The following is a 25,023-nucleotide window of genomic DNA, read 5'->3' as shown; positions in this document are numbered from 1 at the left end:
TTCCCAGCATCCCATATGGTCCCCTGAGCACTGCCAGGAGTAAATCCTGAGTGCAAATCCAGGAGTAACACCTGTGCATTGCCAGGTGTGACCCAAAAAACCCAAGAAAAAAAAGTGATAAAAGACAAGAGCTGGCTTTTTTTGGGGGGGTGAAGTGGGGAGTGTACCTGGTTAGTGCAATGTCCAGGGGATACTTCTGGCTGTGCATAGGAATTACTCCTGGTAGACTTGGGGGAATGTTGGGGTGCGGGGGGTTGAAGCCAGGTTGTTGGCGTGCAAGGCAAGTGCCCTTACCTGCTGTACTATCGCTCCAGCCACCAAGAGCTACCTGGAGAGAGGAAAAGTTGAAGGCTGCAGAGGGGGACATTGCCCCTCATCCCCACCCAACCCCCAGAATTACAGATGTGGGTGGAAGGGATGGGGACAGACCAGAGCTCTTTTGCTTCTCCGTCTGTGTTGCTGAATCTTTCCTCTTGGCCTCCCCGACCCCCCACCACCCTCCCCCTTAGGTCTCAGCCTCCATCTGAGCTGGGGAGAGGGTTTCTGCATCTCTCAGTTCATTTATTTGTTGGTACTGATTTATGGAGCTTCAAGCCAAGACTGTTAGTTCCTATGTCACAGGGAGGCAGAGAGAGGAAGGGAGGGGTTGTGGGATGCCTGTCCCCTCCATCCCAGCCTGCCCTGGGCCCAGTGGTGAGCCCAGTCCAATTGGCCAGACTGGGTGCGGGAGTGGGGCCCCGGGGACCCACATGCCCCTTGGGGACCCACATGCTTTCGTTTCTCCCAGACCCAGTCCTTGGATGGCCGAGTAGGGCTGAAATCAAGTCTCTGAAGGGTACCCGCATGGTCTGCAGGCTCCCTGCTCCCTTCCTGCCTACTAGGGGACATCTCTGCTTCCTCTGCAGGGCTTGAGGCTCATTTTTGCGGATGGTTCTCGCATCATCTTCCGGCTGAGCGGCACGGGGAGCGCAGGGGCCACCATCCGGCTGTACATCGACAGCTACGAGAAGGACATCGCCAAGATCTACCAGGACCCCCAGGTAATGCCCAAGTGACTTGATTCCCGTTCCTGCCACAAAGAAAGTGGCCCCGGGTACAGGAGGCCAGTAGATTCTCAGGCTCCAGGGAAAGTTAGCCTCTCTCATCAGCTCCTCCCCTGGGCTCTGTCTGCCTCTGATCCTTGACACTTTGCTTCTACCCAGCTATGCTGGCAGGTGGAATGCATTAGTGTGTGTGTGCACACACGTGTGTGTGTGTCTTTGTGTGTGTCTGTGTGTATGTATGTATGTGTGTCTGTCTGTGTCTCTGTGTATGTGTGTCTGTGTGTCTCTTTGTGTGCCTGTGTCCGTGTGTCTGTGTGCCTATGTGTGTGTCTCTGTTTGTGTCTCTGTGTATGTGTCTGTGTCTCTGTGTGCCTATTGTGTGTGTCTCTGTGTATGTCTGTGTGTATGTGTGTATGTCTGTGTGTGGGGGACATGACAATTTTATTTTTTTTTTTTGCTTTTTGGGTCACACCTGGCGATGCTCAGGGGAACCATATGGGATGCTGGGAATCAAACCCGGGTCAGCTGCATGCAAAGCAAACGCCCTATCCACTGTGCTATAGCTCCAGCCCTCTCCGCCCCCACTGGACAATTTTATGCCCCAGAAAAAAAACATCCGTTGACCTGACAGTGAGTTGGTTTGGATTCCTGGCCCTCGCTGAGAAACCTGTCTCCTGGGCATCAGCCACCAAGTGGGGGAGCCATGGGCAGGACCCCAGCCCCCACGCCTGTGCGCTTCTCACATTCCTCGTGCACAAGCACAAGGGAGAGAATAACTAGGGGCCGGAGTGATGGTACAGCAGTAGGTGCTTGCCTTCACCTGGCTGCCGGGCTCCAATTCTTGCACCTCATTTAGCCTCCTGAGCCCCACCCGGAGAGAACCCTGAAAACAGCTGGGTGTGGCCCAGAAACAAAACTAAACACGCCAAAAAAGTTTAAGAAATTAGTGGGCCTGACACATCGTATGGCGGGCAAGGCTCTTGCCTTTTGAACAGCTGACCCAGGTCGAGCCCTGGCACTGCACAAGGTCTCCTGTGCACCACCAGGAGTGATTCCGAGTGCAGAGCCAGGAGCCTCACCACACATGGCCCTCAACAAACAAACATGCATTCAGGCAATCACAGCACACACCACACACAGTGCTGTAAGGATTCCGAGAACCTCTGCAGTCAAGTGGCCTGGAGCTCAGCTGGGAGAGGCTGAGGGCTGGGGTGGAGGCTTTGTACGCTCAGCCCCTGGTTCCAGCGCCAGCCTAGTCCCCTGAGCACTGCGGGGAGCACCCCCATAAGACTCGACTGGGCATGGCCCCAAAACCAAAACCAACCAACAAATAGCCGTCAGTTTCAGATATCATTCCCCCGGCAATTTTTCCATATAGCCCTTCCCCCCCCACCTCTGACACCTCATTAAAAGCTCGTGACGCTCTCGCTCTGCTCCGCTTGAAACCCCCTGGGAGTGGTTTGGGATGATGGTTTCAGTGTTCGCTCTTGTTAAAATCCACGTCCTGCCGTTTGTCATCTGTCTCTCCCTGAGCAAGTCGATCCAGTGCTTGGAGCCCTGAGCGGCTCCCCTGCAGAGTGGCGGGGCCCTGCCCTGCCCCGCGCATTCCAGGAGGCCGTGCAGGTGGGATCCCCACACAGCCCGCTGTCTTCAAGTAGTTCCCAAGAGTGTTTTTTTTTTAATTTTTAATGTTTTTTAATTTTTTACTTTGGGGTCACACCCAGAGAAGCTCAGGGATTTTTCCTGGCTCTGCACTCAGGAATCTCTCCTGGTGATGCTGGGGGGCCCATATGCAATGCTGGAGGTCAAGCCCAGGTCAGCCACATGCAAGGCAAGCCCCCTATCCTCTGTACTATTGCTCTGGCGCTGAGTGTTTTTATTTTTTAGCAATTATTTATTTAGGGCTGGAGCAGTAGTACAGAGGTAGGGTGTTAGCCTTGAGTGTGACTGACCCACAGGTTCTATTCCCGGCATCCTATATGGTCCCGCATGCACTGCGAGGAGTAATTCCCGAGCGTGGAGCCAGGAGTAAGCCCTGAGCACTGCGTGGTGTGCTCAAAAGAAAGCAAACAAAAATGATTCTGTTTTGTCTTTGAGGGTCAATCTCAGTGGTGCTTGAGGGCTACTACTCGCAGCTCTGTGCTCAGAGGTCGCTCCCAGTGATGCTTGAGGTACCCTTCGGTGCTGAGGCTCGAACCTGGGCTTCCTGCATGCAAAGCCCCTGCACAGCTCTTGAGTGGGGGTGTCCAAGAGTGTTTTCATCACCAAAAGTGAGAGTTGTGACCGAAAGCACTTCTCTTTTTCTCGGGCGGCAGCTCCCACTCTGCCCAGACCCCTCCAGAGGCTGTGTTGGGGGTCCCACAGCTCTGCCGTGGTGGTGACTGCGTGGTACTGTGGAGTAAGGGGCAGGAAGAAGAGTGGAAGGGAATGGAGGGCATCTTACCACCTGGTCCTGGGGTGGCACAAAGAAGAAAGAGAGGGAGAGAGGGAGGAAGGGAAGGAAGGAAGGAGGGAAGGAGGGAGGGAGGGAGGGAGGGGAGGAGGGAGGAAGGAAGGAAGGGGGGAGGAGGGAGGAAGGAAGGAAGGGAGGGAGGAGGGAGGGAGGGGGGAGGGAGGAAGGAAGGAAGGAAGGAGGGAGGGAGGGAGGAAGGGAGGAAGGAGGGAGGGAGGGAGGGAGGAAGGGAGGAAGAAGGGAGGGAGGGAGGAAGGAAGGAAGGAAGGAAGGGAGGAAGAAAGGAAGGAAGGAAGGAATGAAGGAAGGAAGGGAGGAAGAAGCTTCTTTGAACTCTGGCTCCTCGGAATTGGGGTGAGGTAGAGTGGGAGGCGGTGGGGGACTGAAGGTTGGGGTCCCCATGCCTAGCTGTGCCTGGGCCAGGCACTTTCTCCTTCCGGAAGCCCCCTGGAACCTGGAGGGTTTTCCGGGGAAGGGCGGGAAATTGCTTCTCCAGCTTTCCTGACTCTCTCGCAAAGGAGGAGATTTAGAGGGCACGGGGAGCACATGGGCACAGGAAATGTGCAGCCCTTGTCCTTGTCCTGAGTTTCTTCACTGAAATGCGTCACCCTTTGGGCAGCCGTTCCAGGGGCAGTTCAACCAGATGAGCCACACTCAGGCTTGTGGCATTAGAAATGACTTCTTTAAGCAACCGCAGAATGAATACTCTTTTTTTTTTCTCTCTTAAGAGGGAGGTAGGAGGCTGGAGCAATAGCACAGTGGGTAGGGCATTTGCCTTGCAAACGGGGCCGACCTGGGTTCGATTTCCAGCATCACATGTGGTCCTCTGACCATTACTGCCAGGAGTAATTCCTGACTGCTTGAGCCAGGAGTAACCTCTGTGCATCACTGGGTGTTACCCAAAAGAAGAGAGAGAGAGAGAGAGAGAGAGAGAGAGAGAGAGAGAGAGAAGCATGGTGGGGGTGCATTTGGGAAAGATCCCTTTGGGATCCATTGGAGAGTGGGGGTGTTGGGGGGGGCTGGTTCCGGGTAAGAGAGAGGGTATGTGGCAGGAGTTAAGGCTCTGGGGGACAGCAAAATGGAGGTCCCTGGGGGAACTCCTGAGAAGGGGAACAGAAGGGGACAGTGGGAGAAGGTGGTCGCCTGGTGACCCTCACTTGGCTGTCCACTTTCCCGAGAGGCCAGGATGTCCATCTGCTGAGTCAAGGGTGCTGGAGCTGGGCTTCAGGGCCCAGAACCCAGCTGATCTCAGACTCAGTTCAGGTCAGTGGGACCCGAGAGTCAAAAGGTGGGTATATGGGGGCAGAGCTGGGGCTGGTGACGGGGCTGTGTCCAGGTGAAGAGATGGAGCAGGCTGTCCCCTGTGTGTCCCCTCAGGTCATGCTGGGCCCCCTGGTCTCCATCGCGCTGAAGGTGTCGCAGCTGCAGGAGAGGACGGGGCGTACCGCCCCCCACGGTCATCACCTAAGGAGCCAGCCGAGGGGGCCATGCCCGCCCCAGACTGTCGCCGGGGCCTCTGATGGAAGCTGCGTCTGCCCCCACCTCTGGGCTGACCATGAAAGGCACCAGCACCGTGGACACCTCGGGGGCCCCACGGCCACCCCTTCTGCCCGTCCCCGGTCACTGCGGGTGCCTGCCACGCCAGGCCTGCTTTACACTACACTGTCAGACGGAGGGTGGGCACTGACCAGGGAGGCCTTCTCATCCCGGTGCCTATGAAATGTCCGTGTAAGTTCCCTTCTCCGTAATGAACCTCTCCCCAAATTGAACTGTTTACACGTGAGCCAATGGAAATGTGATTTCTCGTGCCTTCTCCCCAGCCTTCGGGGGAGACATCCTCCTACAGAGTTCTGTCTTGTTTGGCCACAAAAGTCCTGTTCTGGGGAATTAAAGGAAAGTACCCAACTCTTTCTTGATGCCTTTCTTTCTTTCTTTTTTTTTTTTTGCTTCTTGGGTCACACCTGGCGATGCACAGGGGTTACTCCTGACTCTGCACTCAGGAGTTACTCCTGGCGGTGCTCAGGGGACCATACGGGATGCTGGGAATCGAACCCGGGTCGGCCACGTGCAAGGCAAACGCTCTAACCGCTGTGCTATCTCTCCAGCCCCAATGCCTTTCTTTCTTTTTCTTTTTATCTTTAACTACAAAGTGCTCTTGATTTCAAAAAGAGAAAAAATATGGGGGAGGGGTTGTTGGGCCACACGCTGGCAGTGCTCAGGGCTCACTCCTGACTGTGCTCAGGGCTTACTCCTGGCTCTGTGCTCAGGGCTCACTCTAGCTATGCTTGAGAGATTATGCAGTATCAGGGATTCAGTTGAGTTGGCTACAGACATTTTTTTTTTCTTGAGGTGGAAGGAGGATGTTGGCTTTATTTTGGTGTCCTGGGTGGTTTAAAAGACTGTAATTTCAGGGAGATGACTTGAAGGACTGGAGTGCCTGCTTTGCATGCAGGATCACGGATTTGATCCCCAGCAAAGCATGGTCCTCCCCTACAACCCACCTCCCAGCATTGCTGGGTGTGACCTCTACCCTAAAGGAATAAAACACTGGTTTTAAATTTTATCAGGTTCAGCTGAGCTCTGGATTGTTCCAAAGCAGATAAATTAAGCTTGACGTGATTCACTTGGAACAAGAGACGGGAAGAGAATTTCAGAGTTTGGGGCACAAAACCCTGCCAGGTGCCTCGGGGCACTGAGATGCCACAATACCTGCTGAGGACACTGAGGCAGCACCCACCCCCCCAGGCCCCCAGAGTGGGATGAACGGGCTTCTTGAACTGAAGTCTTTCTTCCTTCTCAGAACTCACACTGCCAGTTCTATTCGAGCCCTTTCAGTCTCATTAAATTGGGGTTGGGGTCAGAGAGATAGTTCAGCGGGTAGGGTGCTTGCCTTGCCAAGCCAACCTGGGTTTGATCCCCGACACCCCTGTGAGGTCCTTCCAGCACCACCAGAAGTGATCCCTGAGTGCAGAGCCCGGAGCAGACCCTGAGCACAGTCAGGTAGCCAGGTGTGGCCCCCAAAACAAGAAACAAATGAACATAAAAAATGAGGATGAAAAGGGCCTCGGCAGTTCCGGACTGTGGAGAGCACTGCGTGGGGAGCAGCAGGCATAGGATGGAGTTCATAACAAGACGTCAGATCGCTGACAAAAGAAGCAGGTGGGCAGGATCGTGTCTAGATGTTTCAGCACTGCAGACACATAGCCCCCAACACAAGGCCCCTCCCCCAGCGACTGCAGGGGGCAGCCCCGCCCCTCAACTCACCCCCAGGAGCAGGGGGAGAGGCCAGAGTGGCCCAGCCAGCTACCCTGAGCTTCACAGCACCCACAAGCACCTCCTGAGCTCAGGGCAGAGTGCACACCCCTAAGTGCTGTTCCAGGATGTTTGCAAGGGAGCCCCGAAGCAGGAGCTGGACCCGCCCCAGGTAAGATGAGGCAGGAGCTGGGCATGCCCCAGGGGAGATGCGGGCGGCACACGGAGGTGGGGACCAGCGCCCCGCCCCCCCCCCTCCCCCCCCCGGCCCCGTGCTGCCCTTCCGCCCACTCGCAGGCACCTTCTAGCAGTGGGAGGAGTCGTGCCAGGCTGCGACCCTGGTAGTTTGGGCAGGGTTACCCCACGCCCCCTCCATCCACGTGAATCCATCAGCCAGGAAATGTCAGTGACCCCTAGAGCGGCCCATGGGGGCCCGTGGGATGGATGTGGATTTGCAGTGGGCTGGGGCCGGGGGAAGGAGGCTTTCGTGCAGACGTATGGACTCGGGTCCCCCCGCAGCCCGAGTGTGGATGCCTGACCGCCCTGCGCCAGACGCCCAGCATCCCATTTCAGAATTGAAACCTTTGGGGTCCAGAAGCTTCCCTCATGCAGCCTGGGTGGCCCAGCCCCTTGGAGGTGGGAGCAGATGTTTTGGTGGTTTGGGAGGGAGGGTTTGGATCCTACCTGGTGGTGCTCAGGGCTTAGTCCTGACTCTGCACTTAGGGATCGCTCCTGGTGGGGCTCTGGGAACCGGATGAGGTGCTGGGGCATCAGATGGGGTTGGCCACGTGCTAAGGCAGGCACAGCACCTGCTCTGTTAATCATCAGTCCTGCATCTCACCATCTGCTGGGTCTGTTGCAGGTACACCCAGGGCTGTGGTGCTGGAAAGGGCTTCAGACATGTCCTGCTCATCCCTGATGGGCACCCAGCTGCTTCCCCGCACCCCCACTGGACTGCAGGCTCAGGGGGCCATAAAGCTCAGTGGGGGGAGGAGCAGGTGGCAGGAGCATGGGGCTGGGTAGGAGGAAAGGCCAACTCTCCTTTGTGGTTGGCTTCAAGAGAGATACCCGCCATGCCTGAGCCCCCAGGACTGCGGGAGATGGAACACCGAGAGGCTGGCCACGCTGGGCCTCTGCTTCCCAGCCTTCATGGACGGTGAATCTGGCGAGTGAGTCCCGCCCATGGCGGGTTGTGTGGGCCTGTGTGTCCCGAGTGTGGTGGGTTACATGAGCTCATTGCATTGGGACTGCTCAGGGCCCAGCTCTAGCCAATCTCTTCTTGTTCAGAATGAGATCCTGTTTTGGAGAGTTCCCTGCGACAGTGTGGCAAGGCCAGGCTTGCTGCCTGTCTCTTCTCTGGTCACTTCATCCTCACCACTTCTCACTGCATTTCCTTTCTGTGCTCAGAGGCTGTTCCCAGCAGTGGTGCTCATGACCAGGTGGTGCTGGCGACCAAACTCAAGACTCCTGACGCAAAGCGTGTGCTCCAGCCCTTTGAACCATCCCCCCAACCTGCATTTCTTTTTGTCCCAGTCTAATGGCTTTTTAGAGGGGCTGGGGAGATGGCTCCAAGGCCTGAGTATGTGTTTCTATGCTGGAGGCCTGGGTCCAATCCCCAGCACCACATGGTCCTGAGCACTGTAGGGAGGGTACAAGCACAGAGCCAGGAGTATCTCCGAAGAACCACCAGCTGAGCCAAACAAACAAAGAAACATGAGAGAGAGAAAAAAAACTCAGACAAAAGAATCTTCCAGAATCATAATAGACATAAGAAACAGGTTGGCCCCTGCCCTCTGCCCTTGTTCCTAGGGTCTGTCTCCCACATCTGACCTAAATCGTCTGGGTCTGTGTTCTCAGAGCCTGGAGCAGCTGTAACAATGCAAACTCTCAGGGCCTGGGCACGGAAGATGCCAGGCCGCAGGCTGGGTCAGTGGGGATGGCTGTCGGCAGCCACACCTGACTGCCCTCTTCCTGGTTTCTTCCGTCAAGCACAGGGCTAACTTCTTAGCACCTGTAGGCTGACAGGGCTTTGCTGACCTGGCTTCAGAAGTCATGCAGAGCCTAGGAAGATGGCCCAGAGGGCCAGAGTCAGGGTTTACATCCTGGAACCCAAGTTTGATACCTGGTGCTGCTGGTCCACGCAGTACCCCTGGCAGTGACCACACACTCCAAAGGGAAATTTAAAAAGATGTCACACAGCATCATCTCTGCTCTGTATCAGTGCTCATGACCAGCTTGCTCAGGTCAGCCCAGATGCCAGGGGTGAGGAATGACCGTCTCCTTCTTGAAGGGAGGGACAAGCTTGTTGCAGTCGGTGGTGTAGGACGAGCACTCTGGTAGGCATTGCTGGGCAATGTCATCTATCACATTCCAAATCAGTATCCCACCCCAGTCAGTATGCCATTCTGAGCCAGGTGGCCATGGAAATAGTTCTTGTCTAGAAATGACATTTTCCAAGAATCTCCACTGTTAAGCATCCTTGGATGGGCTGAGCCCCTTGTCCAGAGCAGATGTGACTCCCCCGTGCAGGACTAGTTCTTCACTCCCTCCAGATAGTGAGTAAGACATGATCCACTAGTGGGCATGTGAATGTAAACACACTTGCTACTTCTGAGCAAGTTCCTACTTTCTTTGTTTAAGAGATGTTTTGTGAATGCCTCTGGATCCGAGATTGTGTTGTGAAACAGATCCATTTGTCAAACCATGTAAAATGTGTGCCCAGGTATGGGGGAAATTGGTTGCTTACTGGAGCGAAAGCACAGCGGTAGGGCGTTTGCCTTACAAGCGGCCAACGTGGCCAACCCGAGTTCAATTCCTCCGCCCCTCTCGGAGAGCCCGGCAAGCTACTGAGAGTATCTTGCCCGCACGGCAGAGCCTGGCAAGCTTCCCGTGACGTATTCAATATGCCAAACACAGTAACAACAAGTCTCACGATGGAGACATTACTGGGCCCGCTCGAGCAAATCGATGAACAACGGGAGGACCGTGACTGGGACCGTGACTGGTAAAGGGAATGACAATTGATTTCAAATCACTGGCACTGGCACTGCTACACATTAGTTTTCTAAGATAAAGAAGCACTGTAGCACTGTCCTCCCGTTGTTCATCAATTTGCTCGAGCGGGCCCAGTAACGTCTCCATCGTGGGATGTGTTGTTACGGTGTTTGACATATTGAAATTGATGATTTCAAAAAATGGCACAAAATATTAACAGAACAATTTTATCATTGGCCACAACTTGTGGTGCTGTGGATGTCAGTGGCTGTGTGGATGCTGGTCCCAACCCAACTCGTGGCCAATTCAAGGCAGGCTTTCTACCACTGAGCCACATCCCTGGGTTTCCTACATTTTTTTTTTTTCTGGTGGGGATGGGGGTTGGCATACTAGGCGGTGCTCGAGATTTACTCCTGGCTCTGTGCTCAGGAATCATTCCTGGAGGGCCTCAGGGCTTATGACTGGCTCTGTGCTCAGGGATAATTCCTGGAGGTATTCAGGTCTTACCCTTGACGCTAAGCTCAGGGGTCACTCCGAGTGGGGCTCAAGGGAACATTCATGGTACAAGGGGATATGACTAGGTGTGTGTGTGTGTGTGTGTGTGTGTGTGTGTGTGTGCAAGACAAGCCCCTCACTCCATGTACTATCTCTCCAACCCATTTGTTTTTTCTTAACTGAGAAGTAAATTAAAAGCTGACTGCTTTGTCTTAAGGTCATGGCCCCTGATCATATATATATATATTTTTTTTTTCTGCACTTGGTCTCTTTCCACCTTCCAGTTCACCAGAGCCCCCATATAACCTCCTGTTCCTAAAACTTTGATGGTACTTTCACCACTCTCCAACTTGCATTCTCTCATTTAATCTTCCCAGCTGTGCTGTGAAATGGGTGGATTTGCAATAAACTTGGCATTAAGCTATCCGGCTATTTGCCGCAAACCATATAAACCGCTCCTCGCGCTCCCTATTAATCTCCTTTCAGGGACCCCCAGATACCTTTTAGTCATTTCCCAAGCACCAGGTCGTTACATCCTTATCGAAACCCTAAAGATGGGTGTGATGAGCTGCAGTTTACAGAGGACGAAGGGGGCTGCTGAAGCCTGCAAGTGGCGAAGGGAGATTTGAAACAATTGAGCCGACTATAAGAGCCAAGTGAAATCCAGGACTAGAATCAGTTCCTCTGGGAATCCCTTTTGGAAATAAAATTTTATTCATATCTAGTTTATTTGGTGGTGGTGGTGGGGAGGTGTTCCCAAACAGTGGTCAGGAGGACAGGGTCTCCTCCCGGCAATTCTCAGTGAACTTGGTCAGTGGTCAGTGCAGGGACAGGTGGTGCTGCCTGGTCATTGCTATGTTGGGGATTCCCTGGGCCACTCTGGTGGTGCTCAGGGCCCTCCAAGGCTGCCCCCGGTGATGTTAAGGGGGACCATGCGGTTCCAGGGATAGAACCACAGTCAGCTGCATACAAGGCATGAAGCATAACCCTTGTACTATCAGGCCCCTAGTGTTTTTGAATGATGATTTTAATGTGAAATTTGAAATGTACTTGACCATGATTTTAGGACCAAAACTGACGAAATTTACTCAAGTAAATTTTCAGCCCATCATTGTTACTGGTATTTGGCATATTTGGTACGCCACGGGGAGTTTGCCAGACTCTGCCCTGTGGGCAGGCTACATTCGATAGCCTGCAAGTTTGATGGATGGGTCTCATTCTCCTAAAGAGCCGTGAATGATGGGTCTCATTCTCCTAAAGAGCCGTGAATATAATCTCAGGGCTAGGATGAAAGAGACGTTACTGGGGCCTGCTCGAGGCAATCGACGATTAACAGGATGATGAAATGAAAATGAAATGAAAATTTTCAGCATCTTATTCACATCTGCTCCTACATGCGACTGTTTGCACTTCTCCAATCCAAACCTGGGATGAAAAATTAAAACTAAGGAAAATAGTAGACATTGTCATAGAGCCCAGTCACTTGACTGCCTTTAAAGGATGCTCTTAGCAAGATGAAGTAATTCTGTAATTTGAGAATATGTTTGGACTGAGGACTGGCTCATTAAAAACTGAAGCTCAGGAACCAACGCTATAGTACAGCAGGTAGGGTGCTTGCCTTGCATGCGGCCGGCCCGGGTTCAATCCCCAGCATCCTATATGCTCCCTACTAGGAGTAAATCCTGAGTGTGATGCCAAAACTAAAATAAAAATCTAAAAATGGAAGCTCAGGAGAGATAGGACAGAGATAGCACACATACAACCTGGTTTGATCTCTGGCATCACATATGGTCTCCTGAGAACCCCCCAGGAATGATCTCGAAGTACAGCCAGGAGAGTTCCCCCTTTCCCCTAAAAAATCCAAACTGAAATAAAAATTCAAATGTTAGGGAAGTTACTCAAGGTCATGGAGGCATAAGCTGTGGGTCTCAGCTAACACCGAAGTTCTTTAATCACTGTCTCTCAAATTTCATCCCAGTTGCCACGTGGCCATCGGTGAGAGCCGTAACTCTTTTCAGGCAGCTGGTCTTGTTCTTCCTTCAGACTTAGGAACCTACCCAAAGTTTGGACAGAGAATGTCCTATAATCTTAATGATCACAATGAATGAGGAATGTTTCCCTCATGCTAGGTACTTTTCTAGGGCAAGCAGAGAACTGATAAAATGGGAGTGAGAATGATGTACTTAAAATATTCATTCAAGTTGCCGTTCACTTAAAGGGATTCTTTTGTTCACTCAAAAAAATTGGTACCTCTGGAACTCTGGAAGATTCTCCAGAGAATCTTAATCTCAGATTCAGAGGCAGTTGGGGCTGGAGAGAGAGTTGAGCGGGGGAGGGTGTTTTCTGCGCAGGAGGCTGACCGTGGTTAACCCAGTGCCTTGCTTCCTCACGCTCAAACACTTGGATCTGGGAGATGGAAACAGGACTAGAGTGTCCAGCCATCATGGGGCCATGGTCGGGAGAGAGGAACATGAGAAGAAGACTCTTGGATAGATTTTGTGTATGTGTGTGTGTGGGGTGTGGGGGGGCGTTGCATGCTTGTGGTATTCAGGGCTTACTCCTGGCTCTGTGCTCAGGGGTCACTCCTGTTGGTGTTCAGGAGATCATACACGGCACCAGGGATCAATGCTGGGTCAGCTGTGTGCAAAGCAGGCATCTTACCTTCCCGCATTATCTCCCTGGTTCCTAACAGGCACGTTTTGACTGCACGTGTCCGAGAGAAACAACCTGCTACAATCCACCCCCGCCCCCCGCCTTCCGTCCACCCAGCACCTTCTCACAGGGATTGTCACCTGCATTATATTTTGATGAGAACACTGGCATGTTTGCTGGTGACACAATCTACATCCCCCACCCCGTTCACAGGCCTGACCCTGATCATAGCCCACTCCCGCTGCTCCCCACTACGGGGAACCAGGAAGCCTACTGAGGAATCCTGAAGCCTGACCGGCTCCTCCTTGCTTCCTTTTGTGCTGGAACACAGGGGCCTGGATGCTGAGACCCAGGTTTGGGGCCTGGAGCTGGGCCCTTATCTCTGTGCTGCTGCCCCCATCAGAACCCGGCTGAGACCTTGGCAGGAGTTTATGGAGCAGTTCAGAGTAGTCTGTAGAGGCGGGGGTGCTGTGCCAGGCCAGGCCAGAAGGAAGCAGAAACGGAGACTCAGATTTATCTCACTTGGCTCTTTTTTCCCCTGATCAGAGGACTCAACCCACGGCTTGGCAATCTCAGACGAATTAGATCTGTCAGCTTCAGCGACTGACTAGTGTTAACGCATCCAAGCCAGAATCTCTCTCTCTCTCTCTCTCTCTCTCTCTCTCTCTCTCTCTCTCTCTCTCTCTCTCTCTCTCTCTCGTCAATAGGGGTTACCTACGGAAAGCTGTGACATTTATGCCTTGTGATGATTGGGCATCTAGCAAGCCATACAATGCAGCACTTAGGAGTCCCACACAGGTGTTCAACTCACATACCCTCCTACCTGCCCCATCAGTCAGGAACACCCGTCTGTCCCCATTGTACAGACCAGGGAACCCCAGTTCCAGGGGTTCAGGAACTCTGACTCAAGGTCACATGGTTGGGAAACTTGGAGCCAGGATTCATGTGCAGCTTTCTGTTTACTCCAACCCCGACAAACGTGTTACTCCTCAGAGCTCTGATCTCCCTGATTCATGCCTTTGCCCAGGGAAAATCCAGCTCAGAAGCCAAGAATACACTAATCCATCAAAAGGCTATAAAAGGAAGAGAAACACAGTCACTGGCTACTTCCCAGGGTTCATTACCGGTCTGGAGTCTTGGACCATAAGAAGCATTTCTGGCATTGTTACCTACATTGTAATGCTACAAAACCCAGAGCTTTGGGCTAGATTGTGACTGGCATCCTGTGATAAAATCATTCAGGAACCCCTAGATATAGTTGATGCAAGGCGGATGAACAGATCAAAAATCCGGAGAAGTCCCCACCCTCAAACACTGGTGGCAGGAAATGTATGCTGGTGTAGGGTTGGGGTTGTAACATTGTATGACTGAAGCCCAATTATGAACAACTTTGTAACTGTGTATCTCATGGTGATGCAATAGAAAAGGGGGAAAAAAAGACCTCTCCCCTAAAGGTCCCCCCCTAAAGGTCTAAATCCCAAGGACCTAGAGAAGCAACCAACAAGCAAAAACAAATGAACAATCAAAAAGCATGGTTCCTTTCCAGGCACACAACACTTTCTAGACTGCCAGAAGATGTTACTAAAACCATGCGATTGGCATCCCAGAGCCTGAATTACAAGTAGCTCTGATTGAGGAACCCAGCAACCAGAAAGAGCAGTGATGTCTCTCAAGTTAGACTCAAATTAGGATAGCATGGTGGGGCCAGGGGGTGGGGGGCTTGGCCAGGGGCAGTTTAGGACTGAGACAGAGGAGACCTCAGGTCCCTTTGTCCCACGGACCCTCTCCCCACTCTGGTGGCGGTAGGCGAGCTCGCAGTTAACTGCCTTCTGCATCCACTGTCTCGATTCTGAGGCTGCTCACTGCCGGTCTTGGACTCTCACCCCAGTTCCCATGTACCTGTGGAGCCAATTCCTGCCTGTGGGTTTGGACGAATGAAAGGAGAATGTGTGCAAATGACTTTCTCCAGAGTCTGCACGTGACTGTGTGGAATGCACGTTTTCTCCAGGGTCCCCGTCTGTTGGGACCTCTTTCAAGTAGCCCCTGAGTGTTGCAGGGGACTGACACAGGGCAGGTGTCTGACTGTGGGATATTAACGCTGTGTCTTGGGCTTCACCAGTGAATTGCCGCTTTTCCTCCTCCCAGAGAAACTTATAGTGCTCTCATGAGCACTCCTAATCCCCTGAGTTTATCTTTAACCTTTCCTTTGTGTTAGTTACTAAGTCAAAACCTCTGGTGATTCTGGACTTTGTAGTGAATTACTTGTTTTTCTATTTCTCCTATCACTGTATCACTGTCATCCCATTGTTCATCAATTAGCCTGAGCAGGTGCCAGTAACATCTCCATTCATCCCAGCCCTGAGATTTTAGCAACCTCTCTTTACTCGTCCTTCCCAACAGTGCCATATTGGAGGCTCTTTCAGGGTCAGGTGAATGAGACCCATTATTGTTACTGTTTTTGTCATATAGAATATGCCAGGGATAGCTTTCCAGGCTCTGCCATGCAGGCAGGATACTCTCAATGGCTTGCATTTCCAAAATATCAAATTTCCCCTATAGCCTTTTCATATTTTACTGTAGAGGATTTTCTTTGCTTAAACACAGAAATATTGTTAATAATGTGCTCTTAATATGTGGAAGCTGATTGAAATATATTGACTCCTGGGCATCCTTCATAATTTCTTGACTCAGGCTTTGGTTGCTGTAGTTCCTAATATGCCCCAAAGAGAGGAGTCCCACCACAGGACCTACGTGGACCTGGAGCAAGCGGCAAAACTACTCTAGCATCAAAATGGGACAGTCTAGAAAGCAAAAAAAAAAAAAAAGCATGATCTTGATGCAAGCTGTTATGACTTAAGAGACAGATTCCCTATGGGGCAGGACAAACTGACCGGCCTGAGGACCTTATCGGGGTTTACGGTAAAGCCCAGCAAGCTTGCCCTCAGAGCCCAGAGAACTAAGTTTTGGAATCTGTATCTCTTACTCTGTTTATCCAAATAACTCCAAGTATTAATAAGAAATAACCTTAATTGTTTAATATGTACAATTGGAGGGAAAGAAAAAAGCAATATAGATGTGTCTTGGAGACAGAGTGTCTCGTCTCCTTGAGTTAATCACTCCAAGAGAATTGCTTCAGCTGAAACGCTTTACCTCTGTAAATGATTAATCACACCTACGTGCAGTGTGTCTACCTCGAACCCTCTCAGGTGTGCTGCTTAAGTATGCTAACAACTGATGGCCATTTTGATCATCTATCTGTGAGTCCCCCATTTCTTTGTATCTCTGCTGACGAGGCCTGGGGAGGCTGTTCTTGGCCACCGAATGCACGCGTCGTGCACCCACACTTTGAACTCACACCCAACAATAGTGATTTCTCTGCTGCCCCCTGGATCCCCAGCTAGCTAGGAGAGCTGGAGACTAGTTCCTATGTCTTCAGCAAGGAGCATGTCAATGGGAAAGAAGCTGTTGTCACATGGATGGATTTTGCCTCATGTGAGATCCTGCGGCCAGTGCTTTCTCTGGGAAATTCTCTTTCCTCTTCAGACCAAGTAAGGGGGAAGCACCCGAACCTGTCATTCCTCCGTGGCCCAGAGAAATGGTTAAACACATGCTCTAAACCTCTGTCCTTTCCATGCGTTTGGGTTTTATCATTGCTAGTCTCACAGGGAAAGAGCAGTATGAGCCCTGAGAGGGGAAATAACTGAACAGGTCTCCGATCCCTGACCTTTTCAAGCTTGGTGACTCCAGTGGGTCCCTGGGGACCTGTAAAGGTGCAGATTCTGGAGCTGTGGATCTGGGGAGGAGCTTTTTTCGGGTGGTCCTGCTGGTCTGGGGACCACACACTCAGAGTGTGCAGGCTTAGTTATTAGTAGACAGGGGTGAACCTGACATTGAGGACCTTCAGAGCTGAGGGGGGCAATCGGCAGAAGATAGGCTGGCATGTGTCTTGCACTAGAGTGATGTTTTGATCAAGGGTCTTCCTTGCATTCAGCTTGATGGAATGCCTCCCCGAATCGAGCATTTGGGGTTCCATTGCTCAGCCGAAGAGGACTCCTTCCTCCTGTTGTTCCCGCTCTCTGTCTCTGTCTCTCTTCCTCTCTCTCATTGCCACCTTTGACTGTACTCTGGTGCTCAAGTTTTACTTCTGATTCGGTGCTCAGGGGTCACTCCCCTGACTGTGCTCATCAGGATCATAATCAGTGCCAGGAATAAAACTAAGTTCAATCACCTGCAAGGCAAATGCCTTAACCCTGTGCTAACTCAGTGGCTCTTTCTTTACTCTTTTCACTTCTTACTTTCCTTGACTGCTATTGGATTAGTTAAGGGTTTGCTTCCTTCCCCCGACTCCAGGCAAATATCAGACGTGTCAGTGCATCAAAAGGCACTGGGGGCCTGGAGTGATAGCACAGCGGGTAGGGTGTTTGCCATACATGCGGCCCGACCCAGGTTCAATTCCCAGCATCCCATATGGTCTCGAGTATGGCCAGGAGTAATTCCTGAGTGCATGAACCAGGAGTAACTCCGGTGCATCACTGGGTGTGACCCAAAAAGCAAAAAGCAAAAAAAAAAAAAAAGTCAAACCCGAAAGGCATTGATCAGCAGCCAATTAATTGATTGGTTGTTTCACGGAATTCTCAGGGAGCTTAGGTAGAGGCTAGAACCAGGATAGCCTCAGAGGGCCAGGAAGATGGGCCCCACCCCCACTGTCCAGAAGGGACCGTGACTGATGTAGACAGGACCATACCAGCCCACGGGACCCCCCGGACCCCGCACAGTCTGCTCCTAGAGAGGAACTTTGCACTCGCCTCACCCCCAGCCCCTGCAGGAGTTGAATCCAGGGCAAGTGACTTCAGTGGTTAGATCCTGGCTTCTGTCACAGGACCCCAGTTGCCTGGGGGACCTGAGGAGTTGACTCAGAGCACTGCTGTTCCCTCTGCGCACGGCGGGCTTTTCCATGCCAGAAGGGGGGTTTGAACCTGAGTGGTCTGATCAGGCACCACCCACTGCAGCCAAGTAGGCCTGGGTTCCACCATCCAGAACTGAGACAAAATCTGATTACTGAGAAGCCCCATGACCACGGTTCAAATAAAGCCCTGCTTTCCTCTACTCAGCTACAGAAGCAAAAGGAGGAAAAATGAAAAAGGCTTTGCTTCAGGATTAGATCTGCTGATGAAAGTCCCAAAGCGCCGGTTGCTGGCAGAACGTCTCTGTAAGGTGGGGGGCGGGGGGTGTGGTGCGGGGTGTTTCTCCAGTTGGGGAAACAACTCCTGCAGGGGCTGGGGGTGAGGGGAGTGCATTCTTTTCCCCATTTTGCTATTTTTTTTTAGTGTGGGGACACACCCAGTGATACTCAGGGTTACTCCCGGCTCTGCGCTCAGGAATTACTCCTGGCAGTGCTCGGGGGACCATATGAGGTGCTGCTTGCACGGGGTCAGCCACGTGCAAGACAAACGCCCTCCCCACAGTACTCTATGTCCAACTCTATGTCCAGCCACCCCCCCTCCATCTTCTCCCATTCTTTCCCACCCTCAGGCATTTACACACACTTAGATGTTGCAAGCTTTTATTCAGCTCTGCCTGGGGGTGTTTGGGAAGATACACTGAGGAAAGAGAAACTTTGAGAGGGAGATTGGAGGAGACCTTTAGGATCCAGTGAAAGGGTGATTGTCCAGGGAGTCTGGGGGGAGGGCGCTGAAAATTGGGGTCATGATTCGTTCCAGTGAGTCAACCATGTCTGCCTCTGGCTGGCAGAAGGATTCGTGCAACCCAAATGTTCTTCTATTTTTTTTAAAATATAATCACCATGAGATACAGTTACAAGCTTTCATGTTTAGTTTCAGTCATACAATGATCGAAAACCCATCCCTCCACCAGTGCACATTCTCCACCACCAATGTCCCCAGTATGCTCCCCCCTCCCACCCTTCCCCCTACCTCTGTCACTGTCACTGTCTTCCCGTTGTTCATTGATTTGCTTGAGTGGGCCCAGTAACATCTCCATTGTGAGACTTGTTACTGTGTTTGGCACATCAAATACCTCACGGATAGCTTGCCAGGCTTTGCCGTATGTGCAAGACACTCTTGGTAGCTTGCAGGGCTCTCCGAGAGGGACAGAGGAATCAAACTCGAGTTGGTCATGTCAGCCGCGTACAAGGCAAACGCCCTGCCCTCTGTGCTATCGGTCCAGCCCCCCTGCCTCTATGGCAGACAATTTCCCCCATACTTTCTCTTTACTTTTGGGCATTATGGTTTGCAATACAGATAGCACTGTCCTCCCATTGTTCATCGATTTGCTCGAGCGGGCACCAGTAATGTCTCCACTGTAAGACTTGTTACTGTTTTTGGCATATCAAATACGCCTTGGGGAACTTGCCAGTCTCTGCCGTGTAGGTAGAATACTCTTGGTAGCTTGCTGGGCTCTCCGAAAGGGATGGAGGAATTGAATCTGGGTCAACCGTGTGCAAACACCCTATCCGCTGTGCTACCGCTCCAGTCCTGAGAGGTTATCACATTTGCTTCATTACCTACTTTCAGCACACATCACCCATCCCGAACGATTCCTCCAACCATCCTTGACTTAGTGATCTCTTCTCTATTTCAGCTGCCTTCTCCCCCAGCTCATGAGGCAGGCTTCCAGCTATAGCAACCCAAATGTTCTTTGCTGCAGAGGGAGGGACCTAAGGCTTTCAAGGCTGGGAGAAAGGGACAGAGCAAGACTCCAGCTGTTACCAGTAGGGGGCAACAAGATGATGGCATACAACCTTGAAGGAAGCCTCGCAGGAACCCTGGCCTCCTCGTGGAGGAGCCGGGAAGGAGAAGTGGCCAGGGTTGCAGCCAAGCTTCTTAGGCAAAGCTGCTTCCAAAATTTACAGTCTTCTCTCAGCGAGTGGGTGCTTATGTTAGTGCTGGAGCAAATGCACGTGAAGAAATCAGGTCTAGTGTAAAATCAATGGGATTTAGGTTAAAATAACAAGAGTCTGCAGGATCCAGATGTAACAGTTACAGTCCTCCGTGTTAAGATACAAGGAGTCTTTAGGGAACAATTGATCTGAAGATTTTAGAGAGCAGTTGGTGGCGAGAAACAGAAAGGCCGAAGGTTTTTCTGTTCGAGTCTCCCAAGCAGTGCTCAGGGGCCCGGGTACCGCTACCCACAGTTCTGGGGTGGGCAGTTCTGCTCAGGCTGAGAGGTGGAGTGTTGTGTGAATCCTGCAGGGCTGGGCAATCCCAGGGTCTCCCCAGATATGCATGGGGAATCATGTAATGCCAGGATTGAACTGACGTGCTCAAACTCAAAGCATTAGCCTTAACCCCTGTACAATTTTCCCACCCCTGGATATTTTTTTAATGCTTACCTGGTGTGGTTTAGGGACAGAGGAGGGAAGAAACTTGGTGTGTTTTAATTTACGTTTTGCTTGTTTTGTTGTCTTACTGTGCCTGGGATTGAACCTGGGGCTTCATTTCCTTCCTTCCTTCCTTCCTTCCTTCCTTCCTTCCTTCCTTCCTTCCTTCTTTCCTGCGTGACAGCTCTGGCTCCATTTTGGTGTGGGTTTTTTTTTTTTTTTTGCTTTTTGGGTCACACCCAGCGTTGCACAGGGGTTACTCCCGGCTCTGCACTCAGGAATTACTCCTGGCGGTGCCCAGGGGACCATATGGGATGCTGGGAATCGAACTCGGGTTGGAGGCGTGCAAGGCAAATGCCCGTTGTGCTCTCTCTCCTGCCCCATCCATGTTGGTATTTTTTTGTTTGTTTTGTGATTTTTCCATGAGCACATGACACTAAACTTAGCATGTTTGCTCTGGGATCTGCTTTATTTGTGATCATGTTGATTTATAGCACTGTATATCTGCAGGCCTTTCCAGTGCTTCAATCAGACCTCGCCACCAAAGTAGCAAGATTTCTCTACAGCCCGTGGGTGCTCCTCTGTGCTCCACCCCTGCTCCCTGGAAACATGGCCCTGCAGTCAGAATCTAAGGGTTTGCTTTGGTCTAACTCTGCCTTGTTCCCTCCCTTTCTCCCTCCCTTTCTCCCTCCCTCTTCCTTCCTTCCTTCCTTCCTTCCTTCCTTCCTTCCTTCCTTCCTTCCTCCTTCCTTCCTTCCACCCTTTCTTCCTCCTTCCTTCCTTCCTTCCTTCCTTCCTCCTTCCTTCCTTCCACCCTTTCTTCTTCCTTCCTTCCTTCCTTCCTTCCTTCCTTCCTTCCTTCCTTCCTTCCCTCCAACCTTCACTCTTTCCTTCCTTCCCTCCTTCCTTTCCTTTTTTCTTCCTTCCCTTCTTCACTCTTTCCTTCCCTCCCTCTTTTCTTCCTTCCCTCCAACCTTCACTCTTTTCTTCTTTCTCGCCTTCCTTTCTTCTTTCCTTCCTTCCCTCCTTCACTCCTTCCTTCCTTCCTTTCTTTCCTCCTTTACTCTTCCCTTACTTCACTCCTTCATTCCCTCATTCCTTCCTTCGTCCCTTTCTTCCTTCCCTCCAACCTTCACTCCTTCCTTCCTTCCTTCCTTCTTTCCTTCCTTCCTTCCTTCCTTCCCAGTGCCCAGAAGCTACTCCCAGTTTGGTGCCCACTCCTCTGTGGCACTTAGGGACCACGTGGTGCCAGGGATTGAACCCGGGCATCCTGTACGCAAAGCCCGTGCTCCAGCCCTTTGGGATCGATCTCGCTGACCCTGCTTTGTTTCTCTCTACCCCCCATGCCAGTGAAATTATCTGGTATTTATCTCTTTTCCTTCTGACATGTTTTGCTTAGCATAATCCCCTCCAGTCCCATCACTGTTACAAACGGCAAGATTTTATCTGTATAAATATGTCGAGTATGTCTATCTGACCAGTATTCTGTTGAGTCCATGTATCACATTTTCTTTCTTTCAAGCACTTGTGGCATTTCGGGAACATTCCTCCCTGTGGCTGTGGCTCCCAGGACACAGTGATCCCCTCCCCCCCCCCCCCCCAGCTTCCTCTCAAGTCTCCTGCAAAACAGTTTGTTCCTCTCAGGTTGCTTTGGGGGGAACCTGCAGGTACCCCTTGCACCGTCTCAGTGAGGTTTTATTTGGGGGCCGTATCATCTGTGGCTGCTCAGTGGCCACGGCCGTCGTTCACCAAGGCAGACCATTGGGACCATCACTCCCTTCCCTGGTCTCTGCCTTAGGCCGGCAGGAAGGCCCTTCCCAGGGATTCTTCCAGCACTGGCTTCTCCTGTCAAGGCCAAGAACACTCACCAGTGGCCTAGGCTTGGTGCCAGGACTTTCTTTCTCAAACTGACCTCTGCACTTCAGGCTGCTGGGACACTGCCCATCTCTGAAGACTGACCCCAGGCCACTTGCATCAGACACTGGCCCAGCTATGCTATGGCCCTGGCGTGACTGGTGCCCCGGAGGTCCTCCCTCCTCCCTGAAACCTTCTCCTGGCCTGTTCCCTTTGTCCCTGCCCCGCCACATGCAGCCTGTCCTATTGCTCTCAGCTCTGGGACACCCTCTGTCTTCATATTCCACCGGGTGCGTTGTGGGTGTGGCTCTCTTTCCATCTGGGAGGCAGACACATGCCTACTTCACTTTTGCAAGCTCATAGGTTGAGGCAGGCCCCAGGCACTGTACACTGGAAAGAGCTGCCTGTTGGAGCTCTGGAAGTACATGAGAATAGGGTCGTGCATCTAGAGATGGTGACAGGAACGTGAGGTGTGTCTAACCCTCCAGGTTCTGAGGACTGGTGGCGATGGCGTCTCTGGCATCAGAGGGACTCTGAGTTCCCTCTGGACCCCAGTCCCTCTGGGGTCCCACCACTCCTGCACTGGGTGGTTTGGTGATGGGCTTGGGGGTGATAATGGCCCCTGCTTGCCACACTGAGCCCTCTGGTGTGGGGGGCATTCACCCAGCGGAAAGGGGAGCCTCAGACAAAACTGACCTCTGTGGACTAGCCTCACCTTCTCTGGCTGTGCCCTGCTTGGTGGGGAACTCGCCTAAGCTCCTTCACTCGGATTGTTCCTTGACCTGCCCATCTGCAGAATGGGGTTGCAGCACCAATAACCACAAAGGGTTCTTTCTCGGGTGGGGTACACAGTCACACACAGAATCTGCTGGGCACCTGGCTGACAGATATCCCCAAGACATGACATGTGACTGATTGCTAGCAGTAGACTTGCGAGGAACAAAAGGAGCAGGAGTGTTGCTGGGAATGGGAGCAATAGCACTAGCAATCACAGTAGGCACAAGAGTAATAACAGTGTCAACCATCATAGTAGCGGTACTACTAGTACTAGGAGCAATAGAAGTAACAACAGTGATGGTGATAACCACAATAATAGAAGCCAGACTTGAAGTAGCAGTAATAATAGTCGTGAGAGCAGGAGCAGTAGCATAGCAGCAAAAGTACTTGATGCTGGATAGTAGTAGCAGCAATAGTAGTAGCAGCAGTAATAGTAATAGGAGTGCAGTAATAGCAGCGGCAGCCATAGTAACTAGAGTCATAGGAATTGCAGTAATAGTAGCACTGGCAGTGGCAGTAGCAGTAATAGGAGCAGCAACACCAGTAATAACAGTAATAATAGTGAGAATAGGGGCAGTATTAGCAATAGCAGTAATTGTCATAGATACAGTAATAGCAACAATAGTAGTAATTGTAATAGTAACAACAATAAGAGTAGCAGTAACAGTAGTAGGAATTATAATCATAGTTATGGTAGTGACAATAGTAGCAATAGTAGGCATGGTCATGGTCCTCCCGTTGTTCATCAATTTGCTCGAGCGGGCCCAGTAACGTCTCCATTGGAGACTTTGTTATTACTGTGTTTGGCATATTGAATATGTCACAGGTAGCTTGCCAGGCTCTGCCGTGCGGGCGAGATACTCTCGGTAGCTTGCTGGGCTATCTGAGAAGGGCGGAGGAATCGAACTCGGGTCGGCCATGTTGGCTGCTTGCAAGGCAAATGCCCTACCGCTGTGCTATTGCTCCAGCCCGTAGCAATAGTAACAGCGGTAATAATAGCATTAGAAGTGCAGGATGGAGATGTGTGCTGAAAGTAGACTAAGGACCAAACATAATGGCCTCTTACTATTTGTATTGCAAATCATAACACCCAAAATTAGAGAGTAGGAAGCATTGTAGCTGCCACAAAGGCAGGGTGTGGGAGGGGATGGGGTGGCGGGAGGGATACTGGTATTGGTAAAGGAGAATGTGCACTGGTGGAGGGATGGGTGTTCAAGCATTGTATGACTGAAACATAATCATGAAAGCTTGTAACTGTATTTCACGGTAATCCAATAAAATTTATTTTTTAAAAAGTGCAGGATTAGGGACTGGAGCAATAGCACAGCAGGTAGGACATTTGCCTTACACGCGGTCAACCCAGGTTCAATTCCCAGCATCCCATATGGTCCCCTGAGCACCGCCAGGGGTGATTCCTGAGTGTAGAGCCAGGAGTATCGCCGGGTGTGACTCAAAAAGCCAAAAAAAAAAAGGGGTGCAGGATTAGTAGTAGCAGTGGCTAGGTAATAAGAGCAAGAGTGGTCACTGTAGCAGACGGGAGCTGAGCTCTGAAGTGAGTGTGCACTTGAGGAGGGTGGTGGTGCCAACCACTCCTGAGAGATAAAGAGCCAGGGAGAAAAGCCCAGGGCTTGGCAGTAGGTCACTGGTGGGCCTGGGGAGAGCGAAGGCTGGATGCTGTGTGTGAAGGGCCAGCGAGGGGTGAGGTGGCCAGACTCAGGCTGGGCTGTTCAGGAACAGGGTCAGGGTCACGCAGGCCTGCTGCCTATGGCATGCAGGGTGGACAAGCAGTCCTCATGACAGCCTGCCTTTAAGGAGACGAGCATCGCTGCAAACAGCCAGGTCGGTAGGCTCTGGGGGAGTACGGCCACCACTGTCTCCCCTGGACCTGGTGCAGGGGGCCCGGCTTGCATGACTGTGTGGTCCTGGGGGGGGGACTGTTTTTACATAAGAAGCAGAGACCCTAATAAAAAGACTCCAAGACATCGTAGTCAGAATGATGGATATCACGGATAGAGACACAATACTGCAAGCAGCAAGGTCAAAGAAGGAAATCACATACAAAGGAGTAGTACCCCTTAGATTTACAGTAGACGTATCAGAGAAAACCCTCCAAACCCGAAGACAGTGGTGGGATATAGTTAAAAAAAACTCAATGAAATGAACAC

General features: G+C 51.7%; 1 protein-coding gene across 1 annotated transcript in view; it reads left to right on the top strand.

The window, feature by feature from the left end:
* Nucleotides 1-5,395, top strand: part of PGM1 (phosphoglucomutase 1) — a 75,216-nt gene extending 69,821 nt beyond the window's left edge. The window contains exons 10-11 of the mRNA XM_056122259.1: nt 906-1,040; nt 4,873-5,395. Coding sequence (XP_055978234.1) covers nt 906-1,040; nt 4,873-5,214 — 477 coding nt within the window. The 3' untranslated portion in view covers nt 5,215-5,395. The remainder of the gene's footprint in view (nt 1-905; nt 1,041-4,872) is intronic.
* Nucleotides 5,396-25,023: the final 19,628 nt, after the last annotated feature.

This window comes from Sorex fumeus, unplaced genomic scaffold, assembly GCF_029834395.1.
Source record: "Sorex fumeus unplaced genomic scaffold, SorFum_2.1 ptg000045l, whole genome shotgun sequence".
NCBI classification, from domain to species: Eukaryota; Metazoa; Chordata; class Mammalia; order Eulipotyphla; family Soricidae; genus Sorex; species Sorex fumeus.
This window is presented reverse-complemented; position numbering and strand designations above follow the sequence as displayed.